Source organism: Buteo buteo, chromosome 12 (genome assembly GCF_964188355.1).
Source record: "Buteo buteo chromosome 12, bButBut1.hap1.1, whole genome shotgun sequence".
Taxonomy (NCBI): domain Eukaryota; kingdom Metazoa; phylum Chordata; class Aves; order Accipitriformes; family Accipitridae; genus Buteo; species Buteo buteo.
The window spans coordinates 25,125,082-25,137,735 of record NC_134182.1 but is presented as its reverse complement, the minus strand read 5'-3'; the positions used below and the strand labels follow the sequence as shown (position 1 = coordinate 25,137,735).

The 12,654-nt window shown below is 42.0% G+C and overlaps 1 protein-coding gene across 1 annotated transcript in view; it reads right to left on the bottom strand.

The window, feature by feature from the left end:
• Positions 1-7,567: 7,567 nt before the first annotated feature.
• LOC142038072 (visual pigment-like receptor peropsin) overlaps positions 7,568-12,654 on the bottom strand; it is a 35,289-nt gene continuing 30,202 nt past the window's right edge. The window contains exons 5-6 of the mRNA XM_075043085.1: positions 9,892-10,115; positions 7,568-9,232 (exon numbers count right to left, since the gene is read on the bottom strand). Of these exons, the coding sequence (XP_074899186.1) occupies positions 8,792-9,232; positions 9,892-10,115 (665 nt within the window). The 3' untranslated portion in view covers positions 7,568-8,791. The remainder of the gene's footprint in view (positions 9,233-9,891; positions 10,116-12,654) is intronic.

The following is a 12,654-nucleotide window of genomic DNA, read 5'->3' as shown; positions in this document are numbered from 1 at the left end:
CAAGATCCCATATTAAAAAATAAGATAAATCTGACTTTTTCATGGCAGAAGTGCTTTGGGTGCATTCTGCTATTCAGAAGGCAATCAGATTCTTCAGGATTAGAGGCAGCTGAGGCATGTCATCTTCATTAAAAACCTTTGGGATCTACAGCTGAGACACCATATGTTGAGCAACCCTAGACCTGACTGTGCCTGCTGAACTGCAACTGAATTTGCTGGGTGAAGTACAATTCCAGATTTTGCAGATGGAGGCATTAGGGAAAAGTCTAGGTTATTGAGCAGGTTCACTGAGAGGGTCTTATTTGGAGAATATAATTTTATGAGGCCAGAAGTATCATCCCAGGTGTCCTGGTTACAGCTGGGATAGAGTAGTAATTCCTGAGCAGCGATCCACCCCTCCCCCGGCCAACTCCCCCCAGTTTATATACTGGGCATGACATCACATGGTATGGAATACCCCTTTGGCCAGTTTGGGCCAGCTGCCCTGGCTGTGTCCCCTCCCAACTTCTTCTGCCCCTCCAGCCTTCTTGCTGGCTGGGCATGAGAAGTTGAAAAATCATTGACTTAGTATAAACATTACTTGGCAACAACTGAAAACATCAGTGTATTATCAACATTCTTCTCATACTGAATCCAAAACACAACATTATACCAGCTACTAGAAAGAAAATTAACTCTATCCTAGCTGAAACCAGGACACATTGTTAACTTAATTTCTGTTGGATACAGTTGTAAAGGAGGAATGGCCCCAAATCCATGTTGTCTTTGCAGGAGGACTTCAGGGAGATTACTCTCAGTAGTGTTTTCCTGATGCGTATGCTAGGCCTATTCTTTGCTGCTAGCATGGTAAATGCTTAAATGGCTCTTTATGGGCAGAACAGATAAGAGCTAACATTGTGGGAAATGTCCGTGTTTCACTATTCCATGGAGCATCAGCTCCATTTTCATTGTAAGTTGGATGTGGAAAAGCAATTGCGAAAAATTATGCCTGCTTTGCAGTAAGAATTCTTATTAGAAAGTGTTTTGTTGTTGTATTCACCCATGCTTTCTGGTTGTTGGCTGCGCTCTTCCTTATTTGTTGCCAAAGTACCAACCACTAGTGCATATTGGGTATATAAACAAGCTGCAAACACAAAGCTTGAAACACAGTATTTCTGTTAGACTGGAAATGTGAAACTGGGATGCCATTTCTCCTCAGGGTCACAGCAAATTGACAGAGATGTGGGTAGGCACCAGCAGCCATTACACAGAGCCAGTGAGTGGGGCATAAGCAAACAGGAGGTCCAAACTAACTTGAGGAAGATTTGAGTCAGCTAAATACTGCTGCAGCCCAGAAGTTGATAAAGCCTTCCTCTTCTCAGTTGTAAGTAAGTAGTGATGTCAAGGTTTTCAGCTCCTTTATCTGCAGGCATACCTATTTAGTCATCCTAGTGCTAGCCTGGTCTTTCCTCAGAGCCCTCTAAGAGGGAGTCACCTTTTCTCACACTTTCTGGTGGAGTCCATGTGCTCCACCTCTTGTAAAGCCTCTGACTTCTTTCAGAAGCTGAAATGTTTGACCTTCTCGTGAATTTAGCAAAGTTCTAGTAGTGATATTTATCTCCCAAAGAAAAGATAGACCGTTCAAGCAGTACTGTAGCTCACCAAGTAGGCAAAAGCTCCCCAGACACGGGTCTAACCTGCACTCCCAGGCTGCCAACCCACGAAAGCAATTTCTAGGACAAATATACCACGCTACACCTGTGGTCCTTGCAGATTTTGGCATGCCTCAGTTGGATTGTGTCATCCCACGAAAAAGTGAAATATGAGCTGAGCATAGCAATTTTACTGTCCTGGTAGCTCATTTTCTTTGTCCTTTTATATGTTGCATGGCCCATCTGAGTCTTCCTCAACTTGCCAAGGTGTTCTTGTGCTTTGATAGTGAGACAGTGATCAGTGACTTTCATGATGCTCTACCCTCCCTCCTTTGGACTCCCTGTCCATGCCATCACATTGAGGTGTATTATCTTTCCAAGAACACGTATTTCCAAGAATGTATAGCAGCTTTCAAAGAAAAAGGTGTATCAGCATTCTAAAAGTGAATGGTTTCCATGGAAACTCCAAGGATGAGGAATGGTCTGGTAATAGCTCCTCCAAATTGTGGGGAGATATGGGTCTCATCTCTGGAGCTGGGACTTAAACTTTCAAATTCTTGAACTGGTCATTTGCCTAGGATGATTTTTTTCTGATAGGACAGATGATAATGCTGCTGTACTTGACTGCCTTTCAGCAAGGGAAGTTGGGGACTGGAATGTCAGGTAACATGGTATCAGTCAAGGATGAGCTAAAGCCCATTTTCCATTCCCTTTAACTCCACGTATAGGCCACGTTATCCCAGGGACTGGCTAGGTTTTTCGCAGAGAAGATAGTTTTGTTCATCTCATACAGCAGTTCACCAGTGGTGCAAAGCATGCCCCGAGTTCACTAAATTTCTCCCACTTCTCTGTATGAACGTTATATGATATGAATCCTTTTGAAATTTGTCTTTGGCGCATTGTAAGGCTTTGCCAGGTCAAATCACTGAGACCTGCTCATGCTTTCATTTGTGCTGCCAAACATTATTCTTGACTTCCTACCTCTTTTGCAAATATTGAGGTGGATGTGACACACACAGGTGCCTCCTGCTTGGGCAGCTTGCACTGACCTTGTGCTGGACCCCGCAGATGTGCCTGCAGCCACATGCACACCCTCTAGGACCATCCCAGCTTTGCTTTAGCAGTGGTTCTTTCCAGGAGCCAGGCTGGCTGGTGTACAGTGTCAAAGGCTACCGGAGGCTGTCAAATATCAGTGAGGGAGGGCGTTTACTGCAGTGATTTCTATAAGTCCTTCCACTCCCATTTTACTAGGTTACATCCTATTACATAATTAAATGTTGTGTGTTTGTTATCCCCAAAGGGCTTCTGTCTCATTCACTGAGCATTAAAGATGACAGTTATTGGCACAGACAGCTGGTAGTTCTTTTTTTATTTTTATCATTCAGTGTGGCCCTGATTTTTGTATTAGCAATGGGATTATTACTTTTCGTTTAGTAATTTTCTTACTGTTCTTATTGTAGTACTATTTGGACATCCTTTGGATCTTAAATTTATTCTTCTGCTTCAAGAAGGACGCAGTCTTTCTTCCCTTTTATAATGAGCTATTGTTATATAGACAGCTTATTAAAAAAAAAATCCAACCCAGAAAACAAACTTTAAGAAGTATGTATTAAATGCACATTTGTGTACTCAAAGCTGTAGACAAAAACATAGGCCCAGATGACAGGGTCCTGTTCTCTCCTGCAGTCAATGCAATTCACTTAGCTACCTCTCTTAATCTGAATCTGGGCGTATGAAGCTTTCTAAGAGTCTTTCAGGCACAAAGCTTCTTGCAGGATCTGTGTATATGCATATTCAGTAGTACCTTTATTCTCTTTTTCTGGAGAAGGTCCCATTTTCAGCTTTTAGCCTGCTTCATCTGGAATCACCTAATCATCATCTCCCAGAAAGCAGGAATATATGCTGACCTTGAGGACCTTGGAGGTTTTTTTTTCCAATTGCACAGTATTATAGCTTTCTATATTCCTAGATCGTCAATGCAGGAAGGGATTGGGGGCCAGCCACTGTGGAATCTTAGCTGCAGACAGGAATTAGGCATTTTAGACCACACACTAGATGTTGCATCCCCCGACAACTAGACACAGACCCATTTGACCCTGCAGGCACCTTCCCTTTGGTCTGCAGCGTTCCCGAAGTGCTTGCAAAAATCCTTTGCATTTGTTGATGTACTGAGAAGGTTCAGACTCCAAGCCTTTAGCAATTTGAGTGGTAGGTAGAGGGACACACACAGCATTGCAAGATAACCTGGTTTGCCAGGCTGGTTTGTCTCCAGGATAGTTGAAAATACAGACGTGGTAGCGTTACCCACCTTTTTCATTATTGCCCGGGGTGAGAGCATTCACCAGGGTAGCAGGAGAACAACGTTCTTGTCCAGCCCTACCCTCAGGAAGGGATTTTGTGTCCATCTCTCTCTCCTGAGGAAAGTGCCTAACCATAGGCCATGCTTGGATGGGCACATTCTGTATCTCTCTCTCTTATCTTGTCAATCTGTGCAGCAAAGAATGAAGGATTTATGGGGTGGAGAGACAGCCTGCAAGGGAGTGCAAGCCTGAGTAGTTCACACTAATAAAGTCACTGCCTTAAGGGGTATGGAGGGGGATATCCTGTTTTCTGGTCTCTGCTACAAGAAATACTTTTACATGAATCATTAGATAAAAAGGCGTAATAGCACTGAGAACAGTGACTGGACTGCAGTAGGCTATCCCACTCCCTCCAGCTACGCACTCAAGTTATTCACGTTACCTTTAGAAATGTCAAAGCTATTAAGAAATGTTGCTATGTATTTCAATGTGCTGACTCCTTAAAGGATTTTCAGCTTAGCAAAAATGCCAGCAGGGGAAATGTGGGCCCAAAAGGTTTTCTTGGCATAAATAAACAAATGATTACTATAACTTCCCCCTGCCCCAAACCAGAAGAGGCTATTTTTAAATGTGGAAATTGAACAGAAGTAATCCTGGGTTAACTTGATTGTTCAAACTGTGTAGCCCAGGAGAAAGGGTTGTGTCAGTGACAGGGATGTTGGTAATCCACCTGCAAGGCCGTTGTACATGTGAGTATTAATAATTGCAGTGATTATGGTATAATACTGATACGTTGACAATTATGAATAATATTGATAATAAGAAATAATCAAGTAAGAGCTGATGAAATTTTTGATACACATGTAAATACATGAATTGTGTTTCCATTAAGAACTCACTTGCTGAATGTACTAATCAATAGCTAATCAAAACAGTTGGGAAATGTTTGGAAATGAATATATAAAGTAGCTAAAAGCATATTTTAAAGGGTGGTTTGAGGGCTTCAGGCTTTTTGCTGAGTGACTTTACTATGCTCAGGCACGTCATTTTTGCTGGAGTTCTTTAATGATGTCAACAGGGCTGTGAGTATAGAAATGGATAACGAACAGCTAGCAACGGGGTTTTTTTGCTGGGTTTATTGCATCTAGTGTAAAACAGAGCTAACCTCTGTCTCAGATACTGCTGGAACAAGCTAGCAAATGCTAAGAATATCCTTTGGATATAGTAGAAATGTTTGGCCGACTGCCTTCTGCAAGATGATGCTAGATACTTTTAGTGTGTCATACGTGAAAACAACCCCAACAATTACAAAATCGCACAGTAATATCCATGGCTGAGCAAGAGAGACAGAAGGAGCCTACATACCAGAATTTCTATGCCAAAGGGAGGACGATCTGAATATTTTTCCCCTACCTCATGACAAGAGACCATTTGGATACTAGCAATAGTTATGAGATCTCATTTGTGCAGTCTGGCACTAATCCATTCAATACAAAACACATTGAAAAAGGCCCCTGTAGAGGTAGTGGAAGAACCAGGTCCTATTAGCAAGTCCATGCTACCTGCCTGCTGTGTGCCTTCACAAAAAGTGAAGAGGCAGGACTAGGATGATATGGCCTATCTTGTGGAGATATGACATCTGGCCCTGCTTTTGGCACACCCATCAGCTTTTTGCATTAGGAAAAAATGTAAAAATATAGTGTTTCTAAAGAGAAAGCATTGGGAACGGGTAGTCCTTTGCTTCATCAAGGTGAGTGGGACCACCTTCGTAAGACTGTCTCAGACGGAGAGCGTTCAAAGCTGCGGTTTCCCAGGAAAGCATCCTTGTCACCAGAATATCAGTCAGAACAACAGCCTTCTCACACCTCTGCTGCTAAAACTCATCCAATGTAAAAGCAAATCCAAGGTTGTGGGGAGCAGCAAGGTTATGGGGAGGAATAATTTGACTTCAGGACTGTCTATGCTGTTTGTGCTGTAATTCATTCTTGCTAAGCAAAAAGCATAAAACCCCATCATCCCCCTTCAGCATATCTGTCCTTGCTGACTGTCTCAAGCACCTGAGCTCTTTGCTCTTCCCTGACCAGCAGCATGGGCTTGGCAGGCAGAGGACCCCATCTGTGGAGGCAGCCACAGGGGCCAGCCTTGGCCAGGCACATGTGGGACCAGACGCAAGGGGAGGAAATGCAGGACACAGGCAAAGTGTTTTACAAATTGATTTGTGTTGATTCACACATTTGAGATGCTGAAGCGCATTCCCTTACCTGCACTGTAGTGGTAATGGATTCTGGACCCTTTTTCTGCATTCAGCCACTTGCTGGTGTCTTGGGTACAGCTACAGGGCACTGGTGCTTTAGGGCTGGAGGCTTTTTAACCTGATTAACTTCAGTGATGATGTGCTTCTGCTGTGGCTGGATCTGGAGCACAGGTTGGTGCCTGCAAAGGCATCCATCCTCTTTTTCCCTGTGTAACCTGCAAAACCAGATATTCTGCTCTACAGTTATGAAGTCCCATGGTATGACCGTGTATCCACAAAGGACTGTAGCCACAGGCTTTGCAGGAGGGAGGTCTGCTGCGGTCCAGTCAAGGCTTTTTCTGTGTTGGTTCTTTCTAGTTGTCTTTCAGCAGATATGCATCCTTTGGCTCCTGGCCCCTTGCTCCCCTGTTATTTGGTTCTCCCCCTCTTATATTTTTACTCTGCTCCTATTCTGGCTCATTTTTACTACTTGCACCTCTTCCCCCAGTCTAACCTCACTGTACATGCTCAATGGCATACAACTAGTAGAGATTTCAGCTGGAGTTTGGGGGCACTCTTGGAAATGACCTTGTTGCTCTGCCTTTCCCCTTGGCCTTTTCACATCTTTCTATGTCAGAGTCTGAATCCTGCAGATTAACAGCATTTCTACAACACAGCAGGGTGAGAATTTTCCCCAGTTATCCATAAATTAGCAGAAATACAGATTAAAAGCTAGCCTGGCATCTATGGCCATGGAGGCTCTATGGGCAGGTGTCTGGCACACCTGTGACTGCAGGTACCTCCAAGAACTGCGTCTGATGGGGAAGCGTGGCACTCCTCTTTCTTTGGAGGAAAATCCAAGTGCTTTCAGCAGTGAGAAGGCCCAGTCCCAGCAGGGTTACCAAGGTGGATTTTGTGCCACACCTAGAAGCTGTCAAAGCTGCATGCTAGCTTTGGCTAGCCCAGCCTGACTTCATCCAGCTGTGACAGGATTTAGCCCTAAATGATTTCATCTGTTTCTGAACCTACAGCATGCACTTTTATCTGGAAGCAAACTGTTTACTTACTTGCTTTTAATTATTTATGGTAATGAAATAGCACCCATATCTCAAAATTTTCCACAAAAATGAATACTCTTGTAGTTCAGATCTGTGGCCATGAAAGAAAACACAGTTCCCCACTGTTGCTTATAATGTTTATTTGTTTTTAACTTCAAAACACAGGTGATTTTTCTCAAAACAAATAAAGTAATGGGGGAAATGAAGGCAGGCTCTCTTTGTAACTTTCCCAAGAAACACATCTGAAAAAGCATACTTTTGCAAAACAACTACATTTTAGCAAACCCAGACAGTGAGATTCCAAAAAGTCATAAATAGCAGTGAGGTTAGCAACCAATGTTGTTGGTGGGTTTTTTTTCTCCTTTTTTCCCCCCTTGTTTAGCTTGCAGACGGCACTGTATGAACCCATAATTTCCATGGCTAATATAGAGATATATTTACAGAAGTCTCTGAGTATGCAGTTAATTTCCAAGGTCAGGAATTATGAAGATATACCTCCTCACTTTAATTCTGTAAAATAAACTTGGAGGAATCATTGGATATTATAACATCTGATAGTCTTGCTACTGATTTAAGCCTACAGCTTAGCTATTAAATCACTATCCTTAATTGCTACTTAGTTACATTTACCTAAAAGTCATTTTTTACCCACAGGCAGGTACAAAAACTTTCTTTAGAAGCAGAAGTGAAGCGTTGGATTATATTCTGTAAATAGCTCTGATGCCACACTTCATCAGTACTCTTAAAACCTTAGTGTTATTTCTGGTTTCATTGCCTGTGCAACAACTCTTGCTCCACCTTAATAGTCAGGTAGAAAAACAAGCAGTTTGGAGACAGATCAGTAAAATTGAAGGCCAGCTTTCCTGAATCTGAATGCTACAGCCAGGCCCTGCTCACTGGGAAGGTCAAGGAGGGTGGAAATAATTCTGCAGACCAACAAGGAAAAGTACGAAGCCACCGTTCAGACTACAGTGACTAGAAAATGCCAAGACCTACAACACCTAGCACTTGCACAGACACACACAGAGTCAGGCACAGGTGATCAGATGTGCACCCATGCACACACAGGGCCTGGGAGACCCACAGTGAGCGTGCCTCTGTGCCCCCAATTGCTCTACACCAATCTCAGCAGGGCCCATCTTCTCCTACAGCACGGGCTGTGCAGCACCGCAGAGCTGAAATGATCCTCTATGGCTGGGGCTGTTGAAGAGCAAAAGACGTATTTGGAAATGTAATCTCCTAATTAATAAAATTTGGACAGGAACATATTAGTTATTTTTGCTAGCTAATGCCTGCTCTTCACAAGTCAGTCTTCCTTTTCCTGCATGCATGTGAAAATCAAGTGTTTCTTGCATTGGATGTGCTGCCCACATCGTAACGTGCTTTGTAGCGTTTTGTACCTACATAGAAGAAATATATCACTTTACCGTCTGATTTGCTTGAGTTGTATAATCATCAGTGCTATAGCAAGAAACAGATGGATTGGGAATGAGGAAATCACTCAAGCGCTGATCTGAAGAGGGTCTTCCTGAACACAAAATGGGTGCATGTGTTAAGTGGCTGCAAAACTTACAGTCTATCACATTCAATATCAGGGTTATTAGATGGTGTATCGAGAATACCAAAATACACTTCCCTGTTTGCTGGAGGTGGGGTGTTGGTTGGACTTCCCACCCCAGAATCAGGGCTTGGTGCAGGGTGCATTTCTCCTGCGTACTTCTCTTCTTTCTGAGAGGGCTCTTGCTGTTTTTGCTTGAGGTTTTTGAAACGTTTGAGCTTCACAGGGTCTTTGACTTCCTTGGCACAATGGAACAAGATGAAAATGTCCCTCCGAAATTTGGAGCTCATTCCAAAGTAGATAATGGGATTGTAGAAGCTGGCAGACTTTGCAAACAAACTGGCAAGGATGCTGGTAAGATTGGGCACAGGGTGACCATAGGCAGACCATATAGAGATGACAGCATACGGTGACCATGCAATAATGAAGGCTGTGCAAATGACAATAGAAACCTAAAAGACAAAAGGAGAATAGTCTTAAATCTACTCTGGCAGACTACTTCAGGGAAGCAATACACTGGGAATAGTAGCTTGGGCACTTGGCTGGAAGGGGAACATTCAGATTGTCCTGAGGGTATGGCTCACAGAATACAGGCAAGCAAAAGGTTTGCTTTGATGGAGCCAAGCAGACCTAGAAGCTATATATTGAATTTTGGCATGGTGGTATGCTTGAGCAATGCCTCATCTAGTGGAATGAAAATGGCTACAGTCCCCTATATGTTTATATGAAATCAGAAGGTTTTGGGTAGACTTAAGTCAACTGTAGGTAAATTGAAAGCTCCCCTGTAACTTCTGTGTATGCTCAGAAGTAATGTAACTTCTGAAAGAAAAGAGCATATGCCAAACCAAACTTTTGTTTTTGTGCTGTATAACCCACTCCAACTATATTTAGATTATTTTGCACATGTGATGTAGCACCAGTATTAGCCAACTGACAGGGTACAAGTTTTAAACAAACGTCATATTCTTCACTGAGTTCAGACTCTGTCACTAGAGATTATAGAGAAATGAAATGTGACTGGTTTTGTTCTCTTCTGTTCTAGTTTCAACCAGTTTTTGGAAAGACAGATTTCACTGAGATAAATACCACCCAACATGAAACCCAAACTCACCCTGGTGACATCCCGCTCTATTCTCCTCTGTCTGTCTGTGGGATCACCCAGTCCTGTTAATGCATGGCTTAGCTTGACAGTATTGATAATTGACACATATGAGAAGACCATGACTGTGACAGGTAGGAAGAAACAGCAGATAAAAATGGAGACAATGTAGGACTTGTAGATTGTAGAGAAGTTGGCTTTTGCCCAGTCTATCTCACATGTACCATACATGCGATCTGGAAAGCAAAAATAAGTTGGTTAGCATTTTTAGAACACTTATCTGCTTTTAAGTGATTAATTTATCAGTTCAAATGCTGTATTTTTCTTCTTTTAAGCACTAAAAAATGGATTGATCTTTCTAATTTAATGAGCCGTGACGTAATTTCCTACATAAACAATTTTTCAAGACCAGCTAGACCATAACAAGTTTTAATGTGCATTATCATTCTGTCCAGTTTAGAGTTCCAGTGTAAATCCATAATGCACAAACTGCTGTTTCAGGATAGGAAATTGTGATACATTATTAGAAAAAAAAAAGATAGTAATCATTCAGTAGGTTTGATATTCCTGAGTGTTATCTACTCTTATTTGTCATAATCTTCCACATAGTAACTTCCTAAGATGAGCACTTTGACAGGATAACAACCAATTGTAAAGAGACAATATGCCAAATGTAAAAAGTCACTACTTATATAGCAAAGCAGGAATTAAAAATATTGAGAGGTTTTTCAATAGAAACAAAAAGGCAATGAAATTGTTACTGTTGCAAGAGCCATGAAGGCAAATTGATAGAGCTAATGATAAAGATTATGGGAAGATGAAACACATAAATACTCAGAAAGATATGAGACCTTTTGCTAAATGGAAAGCATACAGTTCTGCAACTACAAAGGAGCTGCAGGCTCTTAAAAATGAAGTCAGGCAGATTGCAGGATCTGCAGCTAGTGGGATTTACAAAAGGGCACTAGCTGATTAGGTACTTAAGGGAAAGGCAGTGGGAATAAGGTGCAGTCTCTGCTTAAATACTTTTATGAATAACAGTTGACTTCTTTAGACCCTCTGATATGTTTGCAAAGGTGTCCTGATAGAAAACCTGAGTTCGGTAGCATTAGAGTTTTTCTGTAGATTGTGAATTGTTGATTTTTCTTTTTGAGTGGAAAAAGCTGTTTTTTTCCAACAGGTATGGCAGCAAATTTAATTACAAATAAATGAAGCATGAACCAAAATTATGTAAGTCAAGTATCAACAGGTCCTGGAGATACAATACAGGTGAAGCCTGCATGATTTAGCAACAGATCCCTCCCTGACATACAGTGATAATTCTGAAGGGAAAAAATAATCCCTTAATTCCTCGCAGATGATAGGAGGTTTAGACAGGATGAATTAAAGGAGCAAAAGATTAAAATCTCTTTTATGATTCTCCTCAAAAAGAGCTCAGTATTTTTATCACCAAAAGCTCTAGGTGTTGCTGTCTGGATGTGTTCAGTAATAGAAATAGATTTTAGTCTCCTTTACCTTTTTCATCAGTAGACCTCAAGATTCAGAAAGATAACCATAAAATCTGGCTTAATTCCAGGTTTCTGGTTTGTGAAAACTTTTGACTGAAAACTGAAAGCAGCCTCCCCATGACATGAAAAGAAAACGCTGCAGATTTGCTGCAACTCAGAATTCAGAGCTGTGTTTCCCCTCTCCACCGGGACACTGGCAAGTGGCATTTCCAAAAATCAGCAGGGTCCTGGGGACCCCTGCAGCTGCTGTGTAGAAATGAGAGGTCCAAGGCAGCCAGGTGTAATGTGCTGCTGTCTGCCAGCACCCGCTGCCTGCTGCTGGACTTGCCATTGCTGGGGTCCCACATGTCCATGGGTGCCCTCAATGGAAACGTGTTTAGAGACAGATAGCCCAGGAACCTGAAACTGCTGTGATTCTCAGTAGGGAAAAGTGCTCCTAGAAGTGGTCTTGAAGACCACTGTCAAGGAATTGAATCCAAAGTATGAACAGGATCCATGGGGGCTTTCACTGATCCTGTGAGAGAGCACCTGGGGTGAGTGTGGTGATGTAGAGGCATAAAGGGAAAGGGGTAGATGATGGCATGCTTATATAGACTTGCTGATGAGGGCTTTGCAGGGCAGGAAATGTGTAAAAGATTTCAGACCAGATTTGTACAGTGGGACACTCATATGCCTTTACAGAGGCATTTATACCAGAGGTTAATAAAAAAGTGAAATTAAAAAAAACCTGGATGCCCTGACAAGGCCAAAAAGGGTCATCAGAAATCCTTCTGCAAATGAAGAGCTATTAAGATTAATGTAAAAAGAAAAGACATCGCCAGAAGATACACAGAAAATGACCAGTCCCAATCCCCCAAGTTTATGACATATCCAGAGAGCAAAAACATGACATAAAATTAGAACAGCCTACTAAACAGTTTGGTTTTGTCTCAAACAAAAGATCTATTGAGCCTAATATCCTGGTAACATTTTGGTTTGGGAAGATTTAACCAATCATAGAAATAGATGCTTTTTTCACACTCATACTTCAAGGGTCCAGAGATACCTCAAAGCTTATGCATTTAATAAGTAAGAGGATATATTCACATAGCTGCTTTAATAAGTCTTCACAGATTTCATGACTTCTCAAAGGATGCAGATGCCTGCAGGATCCAGGCAGATAACTGCTGGACAGTTTCAGTCACATGGTTTCAGTTGTTAGGACTCCTGTATCATTACCATTTGTTCCTAGAGATTTGTTGTGTTGAATTTTTAGAGACCTAATTTG